This window comes from Trachemys scripta, chromosome 16 (assembly GCF_013100865.1).
Source record: "Trachemys scripta elegans isolate TJP31775 chromosome 16, CAS_Tse_1.0, whole genome shotgun sequence".
NCBI classification, from domain to species: domain Eukaryota; kingdom Metazoa; phylum Chordata; order Testudines; family Emydidae; genus Trachemys; species Trachemys scripta.
The window spans coordinates 10570982-10596785 of NC_048313.1; the positions used below are offsets into that span (position 1 = coordinate 10570982).

At 56.5% G+C, this 25804-nt stretch overlaps 4 protein-coding genes across 4 annotated transcripts; all 4 read left to right on the top strand.

The window, feature by feature from the left end:
* The first annotated feature begins 348 nt into the window (after positions 1–348).
* LOC117888866 (protein S100-A4-like) lies at positions 349–2644 on the top strand. The gene is made up of 2 exons (XM_034792648.1): positions 349–506; positions 2394–2644. The coding sequence occupies exons 1-2, from the start codon at positions 366–368 to the stop codon at positions 2556–2558; spliced, it is 306 nt and encodes a 101-aa protein (XP_034648539.1). The 5' UTR covers positions 349–365; the 3' UTR covers positions 2559–2644.
* Positions 2645–5149: 2505 nt separating this feature from the next.
* LOC117888784 (protein S100-A2-like) lies at positions 5150–7421 on the top strand. Its single transcript, XM_034792498.1, has 3 exons — positions 5150–5225; positions 6743–6899; positions 7250–7421. Exons 2-3 carry the CDS (start codon positions 6759–6761, stop codon positions 7412–7414), a joined length of 306 nt encoding a protein of 101 aa, XP_034648389.1. The 5' UTR covers positions 5150–5225; positions 6743–6758; the 3' UTR covers positions 7415–7421.
* A 4386-nt stretch (positions 7422–11807) lies between these two features.
* On the top strand, positions 11808–17539 carry LOC117888783 (protein S100-A2-like). The gene is made up of 3 exons (XM_034792496.1): positions 11808–12010; positions 15085–15249; positions 17031–17539. Exons 2-3 carry the CDS (start codon positions 15103–15105, stop codon positions 17193–17195), a joined length of 312 nt encoding a protein of 103 aa, XP_034648387.1. The 5' UTR covers positions 11808–12010; positions 15085–15102; the 3' UTR covers positions 17196–17539.
* Positions 17540–18695: 1156 nt separating this feature from the next.
* Positions 18696–21647, top strand: LOC117889267 (protein S100-A4-like). The gene is made up of 3 exons (XM_034793205.1): positions 18696–18845; positions 20274–20432; positions 21311–21647. Exons 2-3 carry the CDS (start codon positions 20292–20294, stop codon positions 21473–21475), a joined length of 306 nt encoding a protein of 101 aa, XP_034649096.1. The 5' UTR covers positions 18696–18845; positions 20274–20291; the 3' UTR covers positions 21476–21647.
* The last annotated feature ends 4157 nt before the right edge of the window (positions 21648–25804 follow it).

Sequence of the window (25804 nt, forward strand, 5' to 3'; positions counted from 1 at the left end):
AGCTGGGCCAGTCCCTCGCCAGCTGTGGAGATCTCTCTCCAGCACATACAGCTGGGCCAGTCCCTCGCCAGCTGTGGAGATCTCTCTCCAGCACATACAGCTGGGCCCAGCTGGGCCAGTCCCTCGCTAGCTGTGAAGGCCCTTCGGCTGCGGCCATCGTTCTCCATGACGGAGGACATTGCATCCAGTGGTGCAAATCCCTTTCCAAGATGGTGGAGCTCGTTTGAGACACCCCAGGCACCATCTTCCCTCCTATTCTGTGAGCCTGGGCGAGGGGCAGTCTGTTCCCACCTTCCCTTTGCTCCCCTCCCCGGCTCTAACCCGCGCCCCCTGCTTCTGCTTCTCAGGTTCGCACGCGGTCCGGGATGGCAGTTCCCCTGGAGCAGGCTCTGGCCGTGATGGTCTCGACCTTCCACAAGTACTCGGCGAAGCAAGGCGACAAATTCAAACTCAGCAAGGCCGAGCTTAAGGAGCTGCTGACCAAGGAGCTTCCGAGCTTCCAGAGCGTAAGTGCCACGGTGCAGGGAAAGACCGAAACGCTGAGACGTGTTGGGTGACGTCTCAAAGGGGGCGGGGGAATGCGACACCTGTCCACGAAGGGTGTCAATCAAGGAGCGGGGAGGAATTATTTACCAGTTACCAACCTGGTCTAAGGGTCAAGGCTCCATCTGCCTTGTGCTCTGGTCTCCAGGTGGAGAGGTGGGTTCGGATCCACTCTCCTCTGCGTAGAGGTCTATGGTTAAGCAGGAGGCCAGGCCAGATGGTCATAGCCCCGTCTGCCCTTAGCACGGCGCAGAGAAGAGTAGCTTGAACAGGAAGAGAAGCCACAAACGCCACGAAGGGCCATGCTATTGCCCTATTTCATGTGCAAGGTGCCCAGATACTGTGGTGATGGGCGCCACGACAAAGCCCTCAGGGAGATCGACAGACAAGTGCAGCAGGAAGAAATTAAGAGAAGAAAGAGGTAGGGGGAATATTAGGGAAAAGATTCAAAATGATCACCATTTTTTGGTTGAACTAGTATTTATGGTGAAACCATCTTCAGAACCAGACAGCGTCACACAAATGTACTGATTTTTTTAAATTTCTTCTTTCTTTCCCAACTCTGATTGGTCAGTTTAAACAATGTTTTTTTTTTAATTATAAAAAGGACTTTTTTTTAAATTATCAAAATGTTCATTTTTGGAAAACCCTCCCCCGCCCAAAGAAATCCCCTTGATTTTGGAAATTAAACAATTTGCATTTTCAAAAATTACCAAATTTAAAAAAACAAAATTTCAATAATAATTAAAAAAAAAGCGCCATGGGAAGACGTTCAATACCCAAAATCCACCTGTTTCAAGGATTAATCAAATTATGATGCTTTCCAAATTGCCACAAAGGTTGGTCTTTTCCTGCAATCAGAACTATTCAGTGAGATCTCCAGAAATGCTGGACACTTTCCCACGTGAAGAGCTGGGCCCCCTAATCTGCGTTTAACAAGGCCCCTGTTCCCACCGGTCACGTGTGGGAACAGAACCTGGGGACTTTCAGCTCATGCTCCCAGATTCAGACTAAGCCCATTAACCCAGAGGCAGTAGCAGACTCAACCTTCCAGATGTGGTGCAGCCACTAGAGGGGGACAAGTACCAGAGCGGTAGCCGTGTTAGTCTGAATCTGTAAAAAGCAACAGAGGGTCCTGTGGCACCTTTAAGACTAACAGAAGTATGGGGAGCATAAGCTTTCGTGGGTAAGAACCTCACTTCTTCAGATGCAAGTAATGGAAATTTCCAGAGGCAGGTATGAATCAGTCTGGAGATAACAAGGTTAGTTCAATCAGGGAGGATGAGGTGCTCTGCTAGCAGTTGGCTCTTAGAGGGGGACAAAGAGCCAAACGGGGTTAGCCCGGGTTATGTGAAGACGAGCACCCCAAGGTCTCCACCAGATCAGGGGCTCATTGTGCTGGTGCTGCCCAGACATGAGTGACGGTCCCAGAGCCAACGTGCTCCTAGTTTAACTAGACTACAATCAGTTCACGAGGGTGAATATTTTGGAAGGGCAATGAACCATGTGCTTCCGGGCTTACACGAGTAAATCTTAGCCTCTTGGGTGGACTGTCCTAGCTCGGCCAGCTGGGGGTTTCTTGCACCCTCCTCTGAAGCTGCTGGTGCCAGCCCGTGTCGGAGGCGGGATACCGGCTGGTCTGATCCAGGCTGCCATGCTCCTAGACAAGACGTACCCAGCTGCTGAACCACGCAAGCGAGTGGTTGGGGGAGGGAGGGAGGGAGCCAGGATATTGGCCTGCTCCAGCATTGACCGGCTGAGCGTCCGACGTGCAGCCTGGTGGTGGCAGGGACCCCGCCTAGAAGCAGGCCGCTGAGCTAACCCGGCGTCTCTCCCCCGGCTTCTCACAGAAGCAAATGGACGACGCTGAATTTCAGAAGATCATGAGCGACCTGGATGTCAACAAGGACAACGAGGTGGATTTCCAGGAGTTTGCCTGCTTCTTAGCCTGCGTGGCCATGGGCTTCAACGACTTCTTCAAGGATCAGCGCCAGAAACAGCTGCGTAAGAAGTGACCCCAGATGCCAGCGGGGCCGGGATTCTTGTGCCTCAGCCCCCCGTGGCCCCCTTGTTTCCAGTGTAATCACCCGGGCTTTCAATAAAAGGCTTTCTAAAGATGCTTATGCCAGGGTGTGTCTCAGGAGCGAGATTTTCTGGGCTCATCTCCAGGGCTCTGTGATCCCAGAGTCTCATCTGAGCCTTTCAGAATCCAGCCGGTAATGAGGGGAGGGGGGAGCAGTGGCCTCCATAGAGAAGGTTCAGGTCTAACTTCCTGGCTAATTAGCCTTTTCAAATTACTCATCAATTCCCCCTGCCGATTCCTTTCGGCCTAGGATTCCCCATGCTGCGTCCCAGCCCGGGGGTGATTGTTTTGGAAACTTTGAGCCTGATGATTCAAGCCGTTTCCGAGTGACGCAAGCAGAAAAGGAAAAAAAAGGACCCCACACGCTGGGCTCTGCATGCTCTGAGCAGAGCCTCGGCGCGCCTGTAACTCGAACCACATGGCCCAAGCTCGGGCCGACTCGGCTTGCAAAGCTCTTGGTGCGCGAGCTTTGGCGGCCCACGCGTGTGAAGGGCTGTGCAAGGCCAGCCTGGAGCGATAACCTCGAATTCTCCCAGCTGGGCTGCATTCTCGGTGGCTCCTGAGACCCCGGCTAGCCGCATTGCCCTGCGGCTAAAGCCTCCCTGCACTGGTCAGTTCCCTGTAGGTTCTTGTGCCGCCCTCCCCCCGTAGGAGCTGAGCGCCTTCCCGCTGTGCATCCAGCCACGGGACGAACATTGGGAGGTCGCCTTCCACCGGTGAGCCGGGTCCTTTCGCTTCCACACGATCCGTCTTGAGAGAGCACGGGCAGCAGGCAGGCGACACGGGCCAGGCTTTGAGTTTCCTCGCTCACACCGAGCGTCGGTTAAAACACACATCGACCCCTCCTGGAGCCACGATTTAGAGCAGCAGGGGCCCCAGGCAGGCGGACACGAACCCACGGGGCAACCCTGCCCCTAAGGCAGGCGTCTGGGCTATGCTGAGAGGGTGAGGGGGTCAGGAAGCGAGGGACTGAAGTAGAGAGGCCCCTGGATCTGCCATTCCCAAGATGCTGAAACGCTGAGGGGGGACCCAAGGCCAGGGCTGTTCGCAGCAGGGAAGCAGCTGGAGGCTTGGAGAGGAGACGTCCCCTAAACCACCAGAGGGACTAGACCCCCCGGGAGAATCTCAGAGGCTGAAGAGGCCTGGAATTATAGAAATGTTGGGCTGGAAGGGCCCTCGCGAGGTCGTCTAGTCCAGTCCCCTGCACTCAGCCAGGACTAAGTATTGTCTAGAACATCCCCAACAGGGGTTTGTCCAACCTGCTCCTAAAACCCTCCAGTGACAGAGATTCCACAACCTCGGTCAGTAATCAGTTCCAGTGCTTAACGACCCCGACAGGCTGTTTGCCCTAATGTCTGATCGAAATCTCCCTTGCTGCAATTTCAACCCGTTACTTCTCGTCCTGACCCCAGGGGTTCAGGAGAACAATTTATCACCCTCCTCTTTATAACAACCTTTTACATGTCTGAAGACTGTTCTGTTCCCCCCTCAGCCTTCTCTTCTCCACACGAAACAAACCCAATTTTTCAGCCTTTCCTTGTAGGCCGTGTTTTCTAGACGCTCTCCTCTGGGCTTTCTCCAATTTGCCCCCCCGTCCCCGAAGCGCAGTGTTCAGAACTGGACACTGCTCCAGGTGAGGCCCGATCAGCGCGAAGAAGAGCGAAAGAATTACGTCCTACGTCTCGCTTATAACACTTCAGCTGGTCCATCCCGGAATGGCGCTCACTTGCTTTGCAGCAGTATCACATGGACTCATAGCCTGTGACCCCCTATAACTCCCAGATCCGTTTCTGCAGTACCCCGGCCTTGGCAGTCCATTTCCCATTTTGTATTTGGGCAACTGATTATTCTGGGAATCAAATCTGGGGTCGGTCTGAATTCCTGCCCCGTAACGTTTCCAGGGAGCAATCTTGCATGGTACCTCCTGGCACATGGAGCAGCTGAGCTCACGTGGCTGGGTCTGTGCTCAGGTGTGTGGGTGTGGCTGCAGGTACCCAGGTGTGCTCAGCTCTGCAATACCTGCTAGACAGGTTTCAGCTCGCACGCCCAGGGCCTCGTTAGCGGGAGGCAGGTCTGTGCTAGTTATCAGGAAAAGCTGCCGTTAATAGTCATGGTTCAAACAACAGCCTCAGAGCCCAAAGGGGAAAATGCCTTTTAATTTTGTGGGGTGATATCTGGGGGTCTTGCTAGGCCTGGGTGTCATGGGGGGGCAGGATCCACCCCAGAATGAGGCTTGATCCCTGCATTTTCAGCTCACAATTCTCAATCCAAACCACAAATGACTTGCAGCATTTATCCAGGTCCAAAGCACCCCTGGACATGAATTAACCCCGTCCAAGCCATCCAGCTTCCCTCCCCAGGGACGGGACACAACTGAAATAGAGACGCTGGGTGCTGAAGATGGAAATTCAGCTCGGGGAGGCCGCGCCGCAGGCTGGCCTGCGGGGAGGGCGTCTTTTAGGGGAATTCAGGTTCTTACAGGTCTGCTCTTCCCAGAGCTGCTGGAGAAAGCAGGCTGCATCCTATTGGGTAGAGAACCACACTTCCCCTGCCTCCATTCCCCTCCCTCGCTGCTCGGATCCCCCTTCCGCTTGGCTTGGTAAGTTTTCTGGGGATTATTTGGTTTCATTGCACGGCCTTGCTCCGTAGCTGGCTGCAAAGGGCACTTTGAGAGGCGTTGGGACTCCCTAGCAGGTGCAGAGTGAGGGGGCTGGGTCCACTCCGGACTGGCAACGGGGGCTGAGCTCGGAGCTGCAGACGCGGGCTACAGAGCCACGCCCCGGAGCTGTTGGCGGAGTTCAACGCCTGGGGGCTGTTGGGCTGGGGATGGTTCTGACCCATCAGCTCAAGCTCTGCTTCCTAGTGTGTGTGTAGCAGAAATCCCCCCTGCATCTCTCATGCCCGGTGCTCGGTTCGAATCCCTGCTTTGCCACTGATGTGTTGTGTAACCCAGAGCCTCTCTTTCACCATTCTGTTTCCCCATAGGCATCCGGGTGGGGATACGGCCTCTCCTTCCCAGGGGCGCTGCGGGATGGTGCTCTGCTAATGAAGGCCCGGAGCAGGCAGGGGAATTACGTAGGGATTTCTAGCCCCATTGCTGCTTTGCACTCTCCCTGGGTGGAGCAGGGACTGACCCCGAGCCCTGCAGCAGGATTGGGATCCCATGGGTCCCCCTCACTGCTGGGATAGCGGGAGCGGGATGAAACCCATGTGGGGCTCTAGCTGCTAGGCACTCCTGCAGCAGGAAGGACCCCGAGCCAGCCCCAGAGAGTTCAGTTCAGTGAGACGAACGCTGCCAAAGCCCCAGGAAAAGCCAGACCGGCTCTGGTATGGGTCAGACGCGGGCACGGCCCCCAGGACAGGGTTACACACGTGGGGCTGGGCTTTGCCTCCCTCCCTCTGTCTCCTTCTGAGGCTAAGATCCTGGCACGCCACATTTGTAGTCGATTTCCCGGCAGAGGGGCAGGGAAAAAACAGTCAGTCACTGCGAGGATCATGTAGTTTTTGTTCCATCACCGTGCCCCGGAGCACAGTGGGGGGTGCTGCAAGGTGAGACCTCGCGGGGGGAGGCTGGAGAGTCAGCCCCCCTATCCCCCCCGAAGTGCCATTTGCTCTCCCCCAAGCCCTGCACTCTGCTGTCCATAGATCCATAGATTCTAGGACTGGAAGGGACCTCGAGAGGTCATCGAGTCCAGTCCCCTGCCCGCATGGCAGGACCAAATACTGTCTAGACCATCCCTGATAGACATTTATCTAACCTACTCTTAAATATCTCCAGAGATGGAGATTCCACAACCTCCCTAGGCAATTTATTCCAGTGTTTAACCACCCTGACAGTTAGGAACTTTTTCCTAATGTCCAACCTAGACCTCCCTTGCTGCAGTTTAAACCCATTGCTTCTGGTTCTATCCTTAGAGGCTAAGGTGAACAAGTTTTCTCCCTCCTCCTTATGACACCCTTTTAGATACCTGAAAACTGCTATCATGTCCCCTCTCAGTCTTCTCTTTTCCAAACTAAACAAACCCAATTCTTTCAGCCTTCCTTCATAGGTCATGTTCTCAAGACCTTTAATCATTCTTGTTGCTCTTCTCTGGACCCTTTTCTGTCCCCTTTCAGCTCTGTCGGCGGCGGGATGGCGTCTCCCATGGAACAGGCCCTCGCGGTGCTGGTGGGCACCTTCCATAAGTATTCCGGCAAGGAGGGGGACAGGTACAAGCTCAGCAAGGCGGAGATGAAGGAGCTGCTCCTCACGGAGCTGCCCAGCTTTGTCGGGGTAAGTGGAGGGGGATGCAGGTGGGGACTCTCGGGCTGGCCCGCAGAGGCTCGGCCTGACGCTTTCAGAGCCGATGGGCGTCAAGCAGACACACAGCCAACGTGGTTTCCAAATAACAATAGCAGCTGATGTGGCACCTAAAGCCTTAGCTCTTTACAAAGGAAGTATCCTATGGGGAAACTGAGGCAGTGATTTCCTTAAGAGTCCTGGCTCCCAGCTCTGAGCTGTAACCACTATACTATCCTTCCTCCTCCCCATCTATCGGCCTGTGGAGCCCGGCTTCCTATTTGACCAGGGTCTGGGCCCAAGCTGCATTCGATGCCCGTGTCTCTCTCCTCCCCCTGCTGCAGGACCAGGTGGACGAAAGTGGCCTGAAGAAGCTGATGGGGAATCTGGATGCCAACGGGGACGAGGAACTGGATTTCCAGGAATACGCGGTGTTCCTGGCTCTCACCGCCGAGCTGTGCAACGAGTTTTTCCGGGAGTGCGCCGATGAGAGGAACCGCAAGATCTGAACCCCGAGCCGCCCTGCGTGGCTGCTGTGTGTGAACGGGGTCAACGCACAGTAAAGTTGCTTCAGCCAGAGGTTTCCGTTGTGTCTCGTGAGCAGGGCTGGGATCGGGTCCCCGGAAGGCTTCCCTTTCCCCCTCGTAACGCCCCTGGCTTCCCGCCTGACCCAGAGGCTGCTGACACAGCCCGCCATGCCCGTGAAACCTGCGTGGCAGGAGAAGAAGGGTGGGGGTTAAACCATGTGCTGGGCAGAAAACCCAAGTCTGATCTGACTCACAGGGACCTCACACACCCTCTCTTCCCAGCAGGCACCCAGATACCCCAGTGACGGGCAGGGTGTTGGGACCTGGCTGAAACAGCCTGCTATTCCATCCCGGGTGGTGCCAACCCCCCCTGAACCTGCCTCCCCTAGCCCGGCCCCACGAACGTGGCACTGGCTTGGTTTTGCAGACACATGGGGGGGAGTAGGCGCTTGCCTGCCTCGGGGGCATACATTCAGAGATGCCAAGGCCAGGAGGGACTGTTGGGAGCCTCTCGTCTGCATAGCTCCATCCAGAGAACGGCCCCCACAGAATTCCTAGAGCTGAGCTTTTTGGAAAACATCCCATTGGGATTCTTAAATTGCCAGGGATGGAGAATCTCTCCACCCCTTTGGAAATCGCCCCTCTGGGTAATGACTCTCTCTCGGAAAAATTTACCCCTTAGTCCTTCTCGGAATGCGGCCCCGGGCCGGTTCTGCGCGCCTTTGCTCTCCCGGGGACGCAGCCGGGTCCAAGAACTCACACGGCCGAGCTCCACGTCCACCCGGCTGCCCTGTGTCCGCACTAGAACGCGGTGAGCAGCGCCGGAGGCTCCCGGACTATTTAAAGGGACACTGCCCAATTCCTACCCGCCCCAGCCAGGGGTAGGGAATCTATTGCTTTATACAACACCCTTCCCCGCATCTAAGTGCTGGAGGACACAAAGCGCCACTGAAATGCAGCCACCTCTGAGGCGGAGGGAGGCAGCGACCCCAGCGCGCTGCACAATCGAGGATTTGACGAGCCCTGGAGAACAGGCAGAGCTTTTGCTGATTGTGCCGCAACCTCTTACAACTAGGTGGAACTCCCTGCTTCATCTCAGCAGGGTGGATTCAGACCTGGGCTTGCACAGAGATCGGGCGTTTCAGACCATGAGCCCCCCTCTCTGGGTCGGTGGAGTTATTATTATACAGAGCTTAGTTTTCTTGACCACTGGCCCCTTGGTGTACTAGCCACTAGACCCCTCTCCCTCCGAGCGCTGGAATGGACCTGAGTTCTCCTAGTAACCAGTCCCCTTCCGCGGCCTCAGAGCCGGGAACGGAGCCGCGCTGCACCATGCTGAGGAGAGGCCAGAAGGCAGGAAAACTGGGCTGAGTCCTCACTAAATAACCTTCTTCCCTCGGGTAGGAAGAGCTTTTATTTCCGGGGAAGAGCCTTCAAAGTAGTTAAGTCTGGTGCTTACTTTGGTCCAGGCCTGAGCCCCGGGCCTGGCCGTTCAGAGCCCCGGTGCCTCTGGGCTTGTTGCCATAGTTATGAAGGTTAAAAGATTGCCTGAGCCCCGGCACCTCTTTCAATACAGATGAAGCTCTGGGTAAGTCCCTGCGCAGCACCGGGTGTCCTGACTGCTACCAGGCTAAGATAGCGGCTCCACACGCTGCCTAGGACCTAGCAGCCCCCCTGTGACAAAGTGGGGGGTTTTCTTGTTTTCGGTGGGGTTTCAATGGTTTGCATGCGGAGGGGGTGGGACTCAGTTTCCCTGGGTGTTACTGGTTTAACGAGGTGAGGGGAGAGGGAGTTTACCCCGGCGACTGGGCGACCCAGAGACCCAGATCAGGAGTTGCAGCTGGTTCTGGCCAGTGGGAGGACAATGGGCTGCAGAGTGAGGACCCAGTGACCTAACCAGCCGGTTCCAGCCAGAGGACAGAAGAGGGGAGAGGAGGCCCCAGTTTACAACCCAGTTTACCTGGAGAGAAGACAATGGACAGAGACGGGGTTTGGGGCAGGGGATCTCAGATGCCCAGCTGGGAAGCAGGGGGGCTCAGGGCTGGAGAGGGGGAGCAGGCAGAGCCCACCTGGAGGCAGAGAGACTGGGATGTGCTGGGCTGAGGGAGGCCAGGCCTGAGGCCCTGAGAGGTTCCTGTGTGGGTTCAACTCTCAATAAACCCTCCTGTTTTATACTGGCTGAGAGTTGCTCCGGTCTAGAGAACAGGGTTGCATCAACCCCTTCAGGCGTGGAGGCCCCGGGGGTCCCGAGCGAGGGGACTCCCTGAGGGGTCCCACAGTGAGAGACAGACGTGCTAAGGCTCAGAGAGGTGCGGCTCCAGGAGGTGGAGGGGCCAAACCCAGGAGAGAGTGGACCCCCAAGAAGGGCTGTCCCACTGAAAGGGGCACCCCCCACGGAGCCAAGAATGGGCACGATCTGTGAGTCCGTGACACCCCCCCACCACGGAAACAGGATGGCCTCCCCTGCGAGTCAGTTGATCATTTAAATCTCCTACAAGATGGAGAAACTTCAATCCCACCCTATGGGGCTGCCAGCTGTGAACTAGCCACGCTCCCCCACCCCCACCTGCCCCTGCCCAGCCTCATCTGAAAAACCGAGTTATGTACTACGGTCCTAGGCTGCTCATCTCTGTACCACACCCACATGAGTCACTCATCTACCTAGAGCAAGAGCCTGCATGCAGAGAGCCAGCATTAAAATCCTTCCTTGAAACGCTACACCCCAGAGACATCCGCCTGGGCTATTTATAAAGGCCTAAACCACAAACAAAGGCAGCTCTTTTTTCCCTCTTTAAACCATCCCTTCTCACTTTTTCCACCACTTCCCCAGCACTGAAAATACTCAGATCTCTCAGTGCCTTTCTCTCCCCCCTGAACTGGTCTTTTATAACACAGCTGGCCTGTCCCACGCCCCTGAGGGGAACCAATCAGCTTCCCACATTGGGTAAGGAAATTGACAACAGATTTAACCTACTTCTCAATTGGGAGACCAGATTCAAACAGGGGGCTGGGGGAAGTTGCTCTGCTAAGGTGATCTTTAAATCCATTATTTAAAGACAAGATCCTCTCCCTGGGCCAGAAGCAGCTGCCTTTCCAGACAGGGTTGTATTCAGCTGCAGGAATTTGTGCTGTTTTCTATTTATTTATGATGCATTATTAAAGAGCTGGGGATTTATTTGATGTTATTTTTTGTTTGCCAAGGGGGGTGGTTTCATAGCCCTGCGTTCTCCGGGTAAGAAACCGAGCCCCTGAAGGTTTAATGACACTTCATTCCCCAGCCCTGAACCACCCTCGCAAAGGACGTAAAAGCGCAGAAATCGCCAGTGAGCTTTTTCCATGTCACGATGAGCCTGTCTCTCTTCGCTCCTCGGTGTCTCTCTTAGCACCGCTGGTGCCAGAGTAGCTGACCAGCTCACAAGTTCTTGAAACTATTTATCTGGGAAGTTTGAACAAATTTACAAATCCTGGGGGACGGACGGACATCAGAAACAAAGCCAGCACTGCACCTGTGAGCTTTTGTTTAAAGAGACGTTAGACAGGAATATAGTCCTGGGCTCTTTCCGCCTAATCTGGCGTTGTCCTACTGCAGAGTGAGGGGCATACAGCACTTGGAACAGACTGTTGGTTGGATCTCACAAGGGTTGATGTGTTTATCTGCACCCCCCTGGGCAGCAGGGAAGTGCTGGTCACCCCCGAAACGTGGCACAGGAAGTGGGGTCCGGAAGGCGCTTGGGCAGGCGAGTTTCAGGTTTAGGGGCCTAAGTCCAAGTCTTGGCTCCACTATGATCCACAAAACGCCCGCTGAACCTTGTAGGCACCTACGTCACTGCCTCTGGACCCCAGCCCCACTGCCTGTGTGCCCACGCCCAGAAAGGCCCGTGCACCGGGAGTAGAGGCGGTTGGCTGTCCCAGTTGTGTGCGGGGCCTGGGCCGGCAGGCGAGCTCCGAGCGCATTTCTGGTCGGGTCCTGTTCAGACAGCAGCCGGTGCCCATCTTATAACTTCTTGCCCTGTGGCGAGAGCACTCCAGTGGGATATGGGAGACCCAGGTTCGATTCCCTCCTCCCACCAGAGGGGGAGAAAGGATTTGAACGGATGGGAAGGGAGAGACCCCCCAGCTGAAACGCTTGTGCTCAGTAAATGAAGGAGTCCAGGACCCTCTCGGGAGCTCCGTGTGCTGGGGGATTCGTGGAGTCACAGATGGCTAGAGGGGCCCATTGCGGACATTGTCTGACCTCCGGGATAACACGGGCCGGAGAGCTGACCCCCCCCCCCAATTCCCAGAGCAAAGCGTTTAGACAAACGCCCAGCCTGGATTTCAAAACCGTCCGTGACGCTGCTCCAACTCCATGCGCAGCTCAGGGCGTGGATTCGAAGCCAGTTTGATGCAACTCTTGGGTGGATCTGGCTCTGGGCCGTTTCCCAGACTTGCCTGCGATATTAACCTGATGCCTAGGAGAGCCCATCCGAGTCTGAACCGGGAGCTGGTAAAGCAGGTGGCTTCAGGACGGTTCCCACCCTCCCTACACGCCTGCTCACGCTGGGCTGCCCCGGACCCTTAACCTCGTTGTCCGTGTCGGTGAGTTTTGTTCCTAAATGCTGCCATCTTTCCCTGAGGGGTTGGGCTGGGCTCCAGAGGTTGCCCCGATGTTCCAGCTGTGGGGATGCCGCTCCCAGGAAGCGATGCCGGTAGAGGTTACTGGCGTGATGGGGCCCGCGTGTGCGGCAGCAGAGAGGGGGAATGGGGGAGCCCTGGCAGAGGAGGGGAAGCCGCCACACCCCTTGCAATGTGCCTTTGGCTGGGCGCTCGGTCCGTCTCTCCGGCTGGCTCCCATTTTCAAGGCAAATGGGGATTTACTCAGCGGCCGCCCTGCCAAACCGCCACCTGGCCTGGCCCGGGACCACTCTAGGAACGATGTATATTAACCCCCGGGGATGGCAGATGAGAAGAGCTTTGGAAAGAGCAGGGTTGTGTCTGTGGCCGGCGTCATCCCTTTGAGCCCCGCTGCATCCATCTCGTCTCCCGTGCCCGCAGCCCTTCAACCGGCTGCTGGCTCCCCTGAGGAGGGCCGGGCTGAACTGGGCATTTTCCTGCCTTTGCCTTTGCCCTGCCAGGGCGGGGGTGTTTATCCACCTGCCCGGGGAGGGCTGAGGTCTGGCTCTCTGCGCAGGAGGGGAGAACTGGCAATAGGGCCCCTCACTCCTGCAGGACCCCATACACCTGTGTCCCCTCTGGAGCAGCCAGGAAACTGTCCTGGCCTTGGCCCAACACTGCTTGGTCATCCTCACCATGAAGAGTGACTATCTATCTATCTATCTATCTATCTATCTATCTATCTATCTATCTATCTATCTNNNCTATCTATCTATCTATCTATCTATCTATCTATCTATCTATCTATCTATCTATCTCCATACACCCCCTCTATCTATCTATCTATCTATCTATCTATCTATCTATCTATCTATCTATCTATCTATCTATCTATCTATCCCCAGACACCCCCTCTATCTATCTATCTATCTATCTATCTATCTATCCTTCCTTCCTTCCACAACGTGTCTCTCTCTCTCGCTAATGTTTTCTACTGATCACCAAACTGCCCAGAGCTACCCGAGGGGACTTTCTCTGGAGGATACCCCCCAGCCCCGGCCCTTCACAGCTCAGCTCGTTTGCCTCCTCCGAGCTGGGCGGGCCAGAGCAGGGAGGCTGGAGGAGCTGGTGGAAAAGCAGGCGCTGCCTGCCACAGGCCGGAGTGACTCAGCGTGTGGGTGTGCGGAGGGGAAGGAAACACCCGCTGTGGTTCAACTTTGTACGATTCCAATCCCTTTCCAAAGCAAGGCCTCTCCTGGGCTACCAGGTTTGGTTTTGCAGCTAATGCGGGACCCAGTGGCCGTACGCGGCTCGATATTCCCAGCAGAAATTCCTGTATGTGTGTGTGTGTGTGTGGGGGTCGGGCCTCTGTCCCCAGACTATCCCCCAGTGGACGCATCAGCTGCAGAACATGGCACCTCTCCCGTGTTTCTGTGTCACGGGGGAGGGAGCCCCAGTACTCCAGGGCCTGGTGCAAAGCCCGTTGAAATCACCGGGAAGGCTGCAGTGGACTCTGGCACCATGCCGGCCCGTCTGAGCCACCTCCGAGCTGAGGGTCTCCATTCAAAGGCCAGTGCTGGGTTCCCCTCTAGACTCCACAAAGAGAGACGGATTGGCCTCAGAACCGGTAGGCCGGGCTGGGGGATAAGGTCGAATGTTTCTGCTGAGTTTGAGACGACGTGGACGGTGGGTGTGTGATTTAGAGACCTCTGAAAACGGAGGCGTCGAGCGAGAGCCTCCTCTGAGGCGCTGGTAATGCCCCCGGTGACACAGCCCGGCTTAGCGCTGGCAAAAGGCTCCTCTGCGGTCACAGGGCAAACTCCTCCAAGTCGCTGTCTCCGTTCCCCGGCACCTCCCCTGCACGGCTCACGTCGCTGCTTGAGGGCCGGGGATGCTAGACGGCCTCATCAGGGTTTTGTGGTGCAATAACCAACCTGGGCATGAGTTGTTCAAAGCTGGGAGGCGCTGGGCCTTCCCTGGGCTGCCTAGGGTTCCCAACTTTCAAATTGCACAAAACCGAACACCCTAGCCCCGCCCTTTCCTTGAGGCCACTCCCCCTTTCCCAAGGCCCTGCCCCCCGCTCACTACATTCCCCCTCCCTCCGTTGCTCGCTCTCCCCCACCCTCACTCACTTTCACTGGGCTGGGGCAGGGGGTTGGGGTGCGGGAAGGGGTGAGGGCTCTAACTGGGGGTGCAGGTTCTGGGGTGGGGCCAGAAATAAGGGCTTCAGGGTGCGGGAGGGGGCTCTGGATTGGGACAGGGAGTTGGGGTGCGGGAGGGGTGAGGGTTGTAACTGGGGGTGTGGGCTCTGGGGTGGGGCCAGAAATGAGGGGTTCAGGGTGCAGGAGGGGGCTCCGGGCTAGGGCAGGGGGTTGGGGTGCAGGAGGGGGTGAGGGCTCCAGCTGGGGGTGCAGGCTCTGGGGTGGGGCCATGGATGAGGGGTTTGGGGTGCAGGAGGGGGCTCCAGGTTTGGGGGGGCTCAGGGCTGGGGCAGGGGGTTGGGGCGCAGGCTTACCTCCAGTGGCTCCCGGTTAGTGGCGCAGCAGGGGGTAAGGCAGGGTTCTTGCCTGTCCTGACTCCGTGCTGCGCCTTCGAAGCGGCCAGCAGGCCCGGCTCCTAGGCGGAGGCATGGCAGGCAGCTCCGCACGCTACTCTTGCCCGCAGGCACCGCCCCTGCAGCTCCCATTGGCCACGATTCCTGGCCAATGGGAGTGCGGAGCTGGTGCTCGGGGTGGGGGCAGCGCGTGGAGCCCTGTGGCCTCCCCGCCTAGGAGCTGGGCCTGCTGGCTGCTCCCGGGGCGCAGTGCGGAGCCAGGACAGGTAGGGACTAGCCTGCCTTAGCTCCGCAGCACCGCCAACGGGACTTTTAACGGTGCTGACCGGAACCGCCAGGGTCCCTTTTCGACCGGGTGTTCCACTCGAAAACCGGACACCTGGCCACCTTCAGCTCCCCGGGTCGGTTCCTCTACACGCCCCACCCAAAGGGCCCCCCACGTTCTCTGTCTCCCCAGTGGGGCCGTGGCCTCTGCTAACCCACCTGCACTGCTCCTGCCTTTCAGCCCCACCGGGCGTGAGCCATGGCCGCTCCACAGACGCTGCAGCAGGCGCTGGCCGTGCTGGTTTGCACTTTCCAGCGCTATTCCAAACAGGAAGGCGACAGATTCACGCTCAGCAGAGGGGAGCTGAAGGAGCTGCTGGAGAAGGAGCTGCCCAGCCTGGGAGACGTGAGTAAGCGTGCGGAGGTAGAGGGTGCCGAGGCAGGCTGGAACGGAGCCGTTGGGATGAGACGAGAGCAGTCTCCACCCCGAACTGGTTACAAACTGTGAATAACAATAATTCCCAGGACCTAGCGGCCTCAGCTGCATAGACCCAGCAGGAGAGACAGTCCTGGAGCTCACAGTCTAATAGACCCAGGGTGGGAGGGAAACAGGCATGGAGAAGGGAAGTGAGGTGACCAAGGTCACCCAGCAAGTTAGTGCCAGAGCCGGGAAAGAGCCTAGTTCTCTAGCTAGAGCCCTATCCACTAGGCCATGCTGCCTCTTGACGTTTTTATTTGTTTTCAACGTATCTTTCCTTGTCCCATGGACAAATCCCCGCCAGCTCCATCTGAGCCCTAGGTCTCTGGGACCAAAGCCTGGACTCTCTGCCACTTGAGCGAGAAGAGTAGCCCTGGTAGCAGATGACAGTAGTAGGCTGTTATCCTCTATGAGGACCAGCCTCTGGAATGGGACATGACGATTTACACCTGCGCTCCTGGGTTCTGGCTTGGACTGGAAGCAGACCCCGTGCGTGGCCGTACAAATGCTGCCCAGCAACCATGCCCTGGTGGCCTGGTGCTGGGCTGTCACCAGGGGTTACAGCAGCTCTGAGGATAGTTTGGTCCGATTTCAATGTCTTATGAGCCAAGTTGGCAGGACGTGACCAGCCCCTGCAGAATGGGGCTGGGCCTGTGAGAACCGGGGTGGTGGTGGGGGACCAGCATTTCATCACAGGGCAGAGGAATGATAACTGCCTCTGACAGCGACCAGGGAAAGGTGTCGAATTTCCGCAACCCGCTTGGGACGGACATTTCTTCCTCAGCTCCTTATTACATAGGTTCCGGTAGCACCGAGCGGCCCCACGCATGATCCAGGCCCCTTGAACCAGTGCTGTACAAATGCATCGGGAGAGACAGTTCCTGTCCCGAAGAGCTTACAACCTAAATAGATTTCAGAGTAGCAGCCGTGTTAGTCTGTATCCGCAAAAAGAACAGGAGGACTTGCATCTGAAGAAGTGAGGTTTTTACCCACGAAAGCTTCTGCCCAAATAAATCTGTTGGTCTTTAAGGTGCCACCAGACTCCTTGTTGTTTTTGTTACAGGAGTGCTTGTGGCACCTTAGAGACTAACAAATTTATTAGAGCATAAGCTTTCGTGGGCTACAACCCATTTCATCGGCTGCATAGACTGGAACACACAGTAAGAAGATATTTATACATACAGAGAACAGGAAAAGGTGGGAGTAGCCAGACCAACTGTAAGAGGCCAATCAATTGAGATGAGCTATCATCAGCAGCCGGGGAGAGAAAAAAACCTTTGAAGTGCTAATCGAGATGACCCATAGAAGGTGTGAGGAGAACTTAACATGGGGAAATAGATTCAATTAGTGTAATGACCCAACCATTCCCAGTCTCTGTTTAAACCTAAATTAATTGTATCTAATTTGCATATTAATTCAAGTTCAGCAGTCTCTCGTTGGAGTCTGTTTTTGAAGTTTTTTTGTTGCAAAGTTGCCTAACTAGACTAATTATTGGTCCCTTATTACCCCATGGGAGTAAAGCTCGGAGCGGTTTGCCCAGAGTCCGTCGCAGAATTCATGGCAAAGACAGGACTTGAAGGCGGGTCTCCTGAACTGTAACCTACTGTTCTAACCACTAGGCGATCTGTCCCGTCTGGCTGTCACCGCGTTTGAAAGACTCCTAAGGGGGTTTCTCTTGCCCTGTTACTCATCTTCACTCTTGCCCCCAGGTCCAAGTGAAGGAAGGTGCCTTTGAGGAACTGATGAGCATCCTGGATGCTAACAGAGACGGGGAAGTTGACTTCCAGGAGTACATTCGCTTCGTGGCGGTGGCGTGCACCTTATGCCATGAGTTTTTCTTGGACTCCCCTGTCGTTCTGCCACGCGGGCAATAAACCCACCCAGCTGGCTTTGTACAGGGCATGAATACAAAGCAGGAGAGCAAACTTATAGGTCTGGCAGCAACCGTGCCGCTACCTGGGAACCTCATACTGGGAAAGGTCATGGTGTGTCAAGGATTGAACTCGCGTCTACCTGACCCAAATACACAGAGCCACTCCCTTGAGCTAAAGGAGACTTCCCCTCACAGAGCAGCAGTAGAGCTTTGTTTCTCAATCCTGGAGAGGAGGGTCATGAAAGGCAACCAGGGGGTTCGTGAGGCATCGAAAAATGTATTAGTCTACAGCAAAGCAAATCTCCTTTCCCCACTCCCAGCACGGCCCGGTCCATCCAGGTGAAGTGTGCTCTGTCAACCTCTCAATACACAGCCACACAAATCAGTTCTATTGGCTTCATTGAGACATTGTTGTACTCTTGCTTTCATAGTTAATGTGTTGTGTGTTGGGGCGGGGGGTGCCACATACATTTGTGACTGAATGAGAGCCTGAAAATGTTGAGCAACGCTGCAGTACAGGGTTCATGACACATGGTCTGAGCTGACTGCATGCAGCAGAGGGCAGCAGCACTCCAGCCCACATGCCAGTTCATGACAAGAACTTCCCAAACAGGATTAAGTTACTCAACCCTGAATTCCACCGCACAGTCCTTGCAGTTATGAAATATGAATCATTTGCATCTCATTTTAGTTAAATAATATCATGAACAGGGCGCTGGAGATGCACCACCAATCCTGGAGGTATTTTTGCCATATTTGCCCTGTTCAGAATTGACTGCCATGAGCGTGGAACGAGTCCAGAGATAACTGCTTAGTCAGGACCAGTTCCTTCCACTGCAGCAGGGTGACACGGCTCTGGGTTTTCTCTCCTGATCGTGGGTTTTCTTCGCTTGTCCTGTCAGACTGGCTGGTTTGAAATATTAATAAAGACTTCGTATGACCCTGGGCGCGGTGACGGTTGAGCACGTGGTGGCCAGGTCCCCCCAGAATGAACACGTGAACGCAGGCAGTGTGGAAAACGGCTCCTCCCTGGAGACGAGGGGGACGACAAGACAGACCTGGCGTGCCAGGTGCTGTGACCCTAGGGTGAAGGAGGCCTATATAAATGCTTAGGCAGCGAGCTGGCAGGTGCATTTCGCTCCAAGCTGCAAAGTCACGCAGGTCTCCGACATCTCCGTCACCTCGCAGAGCCGGAGTGTGGGAAGGGCTTTGAAGATGCTATTCTCCTCAATTCCCCCATGCACCCTTTGTCCAGCCCTACTGATTTTCCATCCCATCTAGGCAACCCTTCCCCCCCACTGCCGCTCCCGAGCTAAGGCCTGGAAGCAGGATTTCATGGCCTGTGTGGCTGGTGGCTCCCCCCCCCAGCCTTCCTCTCGCCTAACCAAGGGTGAAAGTCCCTCCTTGCCAAACAGCTGGAAAGCATCATCAAAGGGCGGGGGTGTGTGTATGTGATGGCCCAGGGGTACTCGTGTTCTCCCGCCAGCTGTCTGCAAAGAGACTCGCACTTCCATTGGCCTCTTTTTAATTCTAACCCCCCCAAGTGGGTGTCCCTCGAAGCTCTTGCTAGGGCTATAAATATTAAGCCCTGTTACTCAGCCTCCACTCCGGCTCTGCCTTCCCTCGCTCGGCTTCCTGTTCGGTTGCCTGGGTAAGTTTATTTTCTTCTAAGATGTTTGGGTGGCTACGTTTATTCTTCGATGCCAGCAGTTTGCATTTCGGGTCTGCCTCGCCGCACCGCGTTCGGGGAGGGGGGGCTCCCCTGGGCAATCACCGGGGGTCTGGCTTTGAGGGCAGCAGAGCCAATGGTTTCTGTGAGTCAGCAGGGAAAGCCAGTCACTGACTTTCTGCAGCTGCCGAGCCGTCGGACTTTATTTCAGAGGTTGCTTTTTGCATCTGGCTGCTTGCGCTGCTCTCTTCTGCTGCAGATGTGGGGCGGCCGAGCCCCTCCAGACACAGCTCTGCGCGGGCCAGTAACTGTCCCCTTCACTCAGTTCTTGCAGCTGAACTCAGCCAATGCACATGGTGCGGCTGGAGAGTCCCTTCTTCTCAATGGGGCTTTCCTCCTCCATCCCCTGCTGCCACCCCTCTGTCCCCAAGTTTTTCCCCTCCTCGCCTCGGGGCTGGTATTCGGCAGCAGTGCCAGAAGCCAACGCCCCGCCTGTGCTGGCAGTAGGGGAGCAGTGGAGGCAGGAGGCAGCGGAAGGCAGGAAGGAATGACACATCAGTGTGCCCTGCCCGTGGGGCACATCACAGGGCAGGCAGGGCCTAACGCAGGACGGAGCCTGCTCTGGGGCAGACCCTGGGACAGTTGGTGGAGTCACCCTGGATTGAGCCCAGTGCGACGGAGATCAGGAGCTGCCCCTCCGAGCCTGAGTTAGTTCTAGCCCATGGTCCAAAGGAGGGCGTGACTCTCTGCTGGGACTGGTGGGACATTGCGCTGGGCCGCTAACGGAGGCAGATGGCACCTGCGTGGACTTATAATTAGCCACGTTTCAGCACCTTTGTGGGCTGAGCTCAGGTCACCGCATGGGCTGGTGATGTTTAAGCGATCAGAGAATTGCAGGACTGGAAGGGACCTCGAGAGGTCGTCTAGTCCCGTCCCCTGCACTCATGGCAGGACTAAGTATTTTCTAGACCAGCCCTGACAGGTGCTTGTCTGTGAGGCATACTGCTCATAGCATGCAGGAAGAGGGTTATCGGGGCTTCTGAAGGTCTGATTGGCCATAAACACCTCTTGGCCAGGCCGAAGTCCTACATGGTGCCCAAAGTCATTGGAAAGACAAGGCCCTAGCTGTGCGATGGGGTAACCGATTCCCGTGTCTAGCTACCTTGGCTTTCTGCACCCCATTACCACCAGCTCCCAGTTATGAAAACAGAAGCCCCTCGCCCCATTGACTGGCTTGGGGTCTCTTTCCTCGCTGGCAATGCACAGGTAAACCCACACAGGCCGTGCTAAGCTCACGGAGCAGAGCTCATGCCGTCCTACACTGTAACTTCTTTGCCCTGTCCAGGCCGGTTCGTGCTCCCCAGTGGGGTGGACCCCCCCTCTAACAAGCATCCCTCATCTCCCTGTCAGATTTGCTAGCGGTGCACGATGGCCCGGCCCCTGGAGCGAGCTCTGGACACGATGGTCTCCACGTTTCACAAGTACTCTGGGAAGGAAGGCGATAAATTCAAGCTCAACAAGGCTGAGCTCAAGGACCTGGTCACGAAGGAGCTGCCAAGCTACATCAGCGTAAGGGCAACGGAGGCTCGGCTGCGGGGCTGGGCCCATCTCCGCTGGGCTGAGCCGCGAGCTGGGAAGCCGGTCGGGGCGCGTTAGTGACAGTCACCTGTGATGGGATGGGACCAGCCTGGGCCAGGCTCCTGAAACATGTCACAAGTGCCAGCCGGGTGAAGAGGTGGCTAGCGATGTTCACGGGACACAGCAGATAGACCGGGGGAGTCAGTCGGTGCTCTGTTCTCTGCCAGTCCTGGCCCACTGCTGTGGCCTGGGGTGTGTGCTCTCAGATACGCTGGGAAAACGGAGGCCCTGATCCTGCCATTGGGCCCATGTGAGTGGCTCCTTGTGGGAGGCACTGATGACAGTGCGGCCTAGCGGACGGAGCACTGGAGTGAGACTCAGGAGACTTGGGTTCAAAACCTGTTGGAGACTGTGGGCGCGTCATTTCACCTGTCTTTGCCTCAGTTTCCCTGTCTGTAGAATGGGGCTAAAGATACCGACCTCCTTGGCACAGCGCTCAGAGAGCTGGGGATTGTTACTGGGGTGTGGCAGGGTCCTTCCCACACAGATGGGGTTGGTATTAAAGGTCTCCTGGCACCTGCCCCAAGGACCGGGGGGTTAGCTGGCTGGGCCATTGAGGTTAATTTGGGCATTTATGTTCTGCCTCTTTAAATACCCTTCCTAGTTTTGGCTGGATGTGGGATTCTCTGCGTCCCAAGCTACTCAGTGTGCGATGGACCATGAGAAGCTGCAGATGCCAAGAGATGCGGGCGGCTGCTCCAGGCAGTGGGAGCTGTGGTGGGTCAGAGGAGTTGTCCGCCCGGGGACCAGCTCAGGAACCAAACTCTTTAACGCAAAACTCACTTTTTATCTTCCCCTCCCCGTGGCAGAAACAAACCGATGAAGCTAGCTTCCAAAGGCTTATGAACAACCTGGATAGCAACCGGGACAAGGAAGTGGATTTCCAGGAGTACGCGACCTTCCTGGCCTGCGTCGCCATGATGTGCAATGAGGACTTCCAGGACTGCCCTGACAAGATGCCCCGGAAGATGTGACGCCTGGCCCTGGAGGCAGCGGGGAACAGACCCCCAGGAACTCAGCTCCGGGGGCAATATCTGGGGTGTATCCCTGCCGTGCCCTGCTGACAGCGCCCTGCTTATTGTCCGTCACCCATCGCCCCTGCATTATGAAGCTGTTGTTCTTTCAATAAAGGTTGCTTTAAAGAAGGTCCCTGGTGTATTTGTTTTCTTGGTGCCCAGATACCATGCTGATGGGCAGATTCTTTATTGTCCAGGGTCACAGGCATGGACAAAAATAGAACCGTGACTGATCCTCGCCCTCTGAGTCTGGTCTGGTGTATAACAATGACAAAAAATGAATCCTGCAGAACCCCATATATTTCCCCTCCCCTCTGTTGCTTTGCCTGCTGAGTTAACAGCAGAAAGAGCTAACGGTCCTGGAGCCTGGGGCACATAGAGGATAACAACCTACTACTGCTACCAGCTAAGAGAATTACTCCTTTAGCTCGTGTGGTAGGGGTCTCTGCTAAAGGTCTGGGGTTAAAACCTCATTTTTCAGGAATATTTGGTGTGGGGGTTTAAATTTGGGGTGTGAGCCGAAGCTCACTGCCATCCATGGACCTCTCCCCCCAGATCAGGCCCTCGGTGACCTTACAGCATGTGGAATAAACAGCGGCAACCCAGGCCCTGAAGCCCCGAGAAGGTGCAGACAACCCCAGTGGCCGGTGGGTAGCCAGGCAGAGCTGCCCCTGGGGCTGATGGGAGTGCCGCCTGAGTAAGGACCTCAGAGTTTGGCCACGCTGAGTGAACAGCAAACGGGCAGGGATGGGCCGAGCTGGGGCGGGCTCGGCTGGGATAAAACAGAATTTGCTGCATTTTCAGTGGGTTGCCATAGTGCCGAGCACGGGGCATTCCCCAAGGCTGGGTCTTGTGCAATGTGAGGCCAGCTGTTCTTGGAGCACCCCGAGCCACATCGGCTCCAAAGGCTGGAGCAGCAGCCCAGGGTGCCCGGGGGAGATGGGGGCGGGCAGGAAGTGGAAACCGATGACCGTCAGCTGAAGCCAGTTAAGATCCCAGACCCATGCCCCAAACATCCGCCCCTCCTGGCACAGGCCGTCTTGCTCCAGGAGCCGGGGCAGCCAGCCTGGTGGGACAGGCCGACCCGCCTCAGCACCCAGGGTTCTGGGGGGAGGGAGGAGCGCTTGCAGCACGGCCAAGTCGGGGCTTTAAAAGTCATGAGATTTCTTTTTACAAATAAATGCAGGATCTTTATTTGTCTTCTGGTCTCAGAGATGCTAGCAGCCAGACGGGCGAGACACCTGATTGTGCTGTAGGTGGGAGCTGGGATTCACAGGTGATCACATGATTCCAGCAGCTCATGGCTTAAGAAACCCTGCCCCAAATCACAAGACTCCCGGTCAGGTTGCAGGAGCTGGCAACGCGGCGCGGCCGTGTCCTGCCTGAGCCAGGCGGCAGGGACAGACGCCCGTTGTTATTAGTGTGTAATTGCAATGCACGCCAAGCACAAAGGCTTGGTTATTCTACCCAGAGCCATCCGCCCACCTCCCAGATCACATGACACCCTTTGAGTCCTGTTGCAGTCAGGACAGGCTGGGAGCCCCCCGCCCCCTCCGTTACACACCCAGGGCGGGCTCACCATTGTCCTGTGCCTCCTGCCGTCATTTGCACCAGTGCTCACAAGTGGGTGTGCAAGTCACCGTGCCGACCTGGCAGCCTCATGCCCACTGCTGCAAACGACGGCAGCTGCAGGACAGCAGTGAACCGGGCCCTGAGGGTTTGTCTTCACGGCAGAGTTACCCCCAGCTCACCCTTGCCCCTCACTACCGTGGTGCTTGCGATGTGGGCTAGCTGAGTCCAAGCCAGGCTCTCCTTCCACTTGGGGTGGCAACTGCAGGTTAAGCCACTGGCCTGCTGATAATCCTCCAATACCTTCCCACAAGCCCCCCTGTCCTGCGCCCAGTAGGACAGACAACTTCTCCTACAATCCCTTGGGAAAGGATCAGAGCGGCTCCACTTAGCACGGGATGCGGCCCCCGAGGTCCAGGCCGGGCTGGCGGGACCCGCAGGAGAGCGCAGCCCCAGTGAGGACACGGCCGCTGGGGCAGGGCCTGGCACCGAGGCGTCTCACCCCCGGGTACTGATCACCCAGGCTGGCTCTGCGACAGAGCCTGAGCATGGCGGGAGCAGAGAGAGGACACGGGAACCGCCTTTGGTAGGTCTTCCCCGTGCAATATGTCTCGCTCCTCCCTAGCGATCGGACGACCACGAATTCTTTGAGCTCGACTCTGCACTGAGCCCCTGCCCCCCAAATCTGTTATTGCCCCCCCCATTTCCTCCCTTAACCTTCCAGTTCTCTCTCTGCTCTTCCCTTCTTGCCACGGCCCTTTGCATCCTCCAGCTACCTTCATCGCTGGCGCTCGTCCCAAACTTGCTCCCAGCCTCCCGTTGCTAAGCGACAGGTCCCCCGCCCACCTGTGCATCCTGCTCAACGGGAAATCCCCTGTCACCACAGGTGCAGGTGCCAGGCAGCAGCTGCTGCCGAGGAAGTGGGCGACAGGGCCCTTGTTGTTTCCTTTAGCCCTAGGCCCAGCCTGTGCCCATATAAACGGGCAGCTCCAGGCCTGGGCCTGGGTGGGATTGTCCCGCCAAGCGCTGTTAGCGAGAGGCGTCGCCCGAGTCGCTGCACACCAGGGACTGGCTTCTGCTGAGTGAATCTGGAGTCACTCCTTTGGCTTCAGTGGAGCCACTCTGGATTGACACCGGTGTAACTGAGAACGGGACAAGTCAGAGGCTCATCAGGGCAGCGGGTGTGGGGTTTGCCCATCTGACCCGCATGCCTGGGTCATCACAAGAGCAGGTGCAGGAGAATTCAGAACTGAGTTCAAGCAACATCTGGAGAGCAATGGGCAGGGAGGTAGATTGCAACCAGGATCCTGGCAACAAGATCAGCTTTCCATTGGTCCTCTGGTGTGCTAGAAACCCGGGCTCCCTCGGGGAGCTCAGAGCATATAAAAGGGAGCTGCCTACTCTGCTCCGGACTCTCTGCTTTTCCCTTTGCTCTCGTCTTGGTAAGTTGGTTTTGTTTTATAACATTGGCTCTTGTGGCCTTTAAAAAACTGACTCTCCAGAGTGCCGCCTCGGTGGGTTCTCTCTCCCTCCCCTCGCCAGATGTGCCACACCCTTGGCAGCGTGCCCAGGCTTAGCAGATCCTCTCCGCAGCTGCGCACGCCCCTCCCTGGCACACAGCGTTAGAAGGCCCTCTCGCCAGAGGTGCATGCCCCTTTCTAGATGTGTACACCCCTCCCTGGCACACAGCGTTAGAAGGCCCTTTCGCCAGAGGTGCATGCCCCTTTCCAGATGTGCAAACCCCTCCCTGGCACACCGCGTTAGAAGGCCCTTTCGCCCGAGATGCATGCCCCTTTCCAGATGTGCACACCCTCCCTTGCAGGCACAGTGCTGGGGGATCCCTGCCACAGCTGTGCAGACCTCTCTCCAGGTGTGCATCCTCCCCCCAGTTATTCCCAGTGCCAGGGGGCTGCCTCCCTCCAGCTGTGGCAGTCACTCTCCAGGAGGCATGGGCTGAGCTGCAGGGGAGCTGGCTCTGAGATGCTTCTGGGCGTTGGCACAGTCTCCTTGGCGCAGTTCTCCCCTGGCTGGCTGCTTAGACATCGCCTGATCTCACTTGCTTTCCGGCTCCTGTGCTGGGAGATAACGGGGCCACACCGATTACGTCACTACCATCTGGGGGTCCCAGGGAAGGTGGCTTGGCTCCCTCCTTTGCACACTCAGTAACAGCACTGGCCTCACCCAGCGGTGCCCTGCTGGCTCCAGGTCCTGGCACCCTGGATCCAGTGGCCCTTTGGACTCTCTCCCTCCCAACCGGCTCTAAGGGACGCTACTTTTCCAAGAGGAACCAGGATTTTTTAAACTCCTCATGGGAATGTGGGCTTGAGATTCCCAGGGGGAATTCCTGGCCTGCTACAGCAGCAGTTTTTCTGTTTGCCTGGATGCTCCGTGGCTCATTTTCCAGAGGCCGGGTTGGCACTGAAGGCTGGGGGCATGGTGGCATTTCCCCCCCTTCTGGGAGATTCCTGCCTTGTTAACTCATCCTGAGCTTGGCTGCTTCCCCCTGCAGGATCTTTGCTGCTGCCCTTAGTTCCCTCTGTCCTGGAGAGATTTGCAACATCTGAGTTGGTGGGATTTTCATGGGAAGGGGACGGGGACCGAGAGAGTGAGGAACCCAGATCTGATTGGAAAACAACAAAATTCGATACCGAATTCCCTTAAATGCCTTTGAAATTCCCAGCCAGTCAGATCCACCTGCTCTGATTGCTCGGGTGAGTC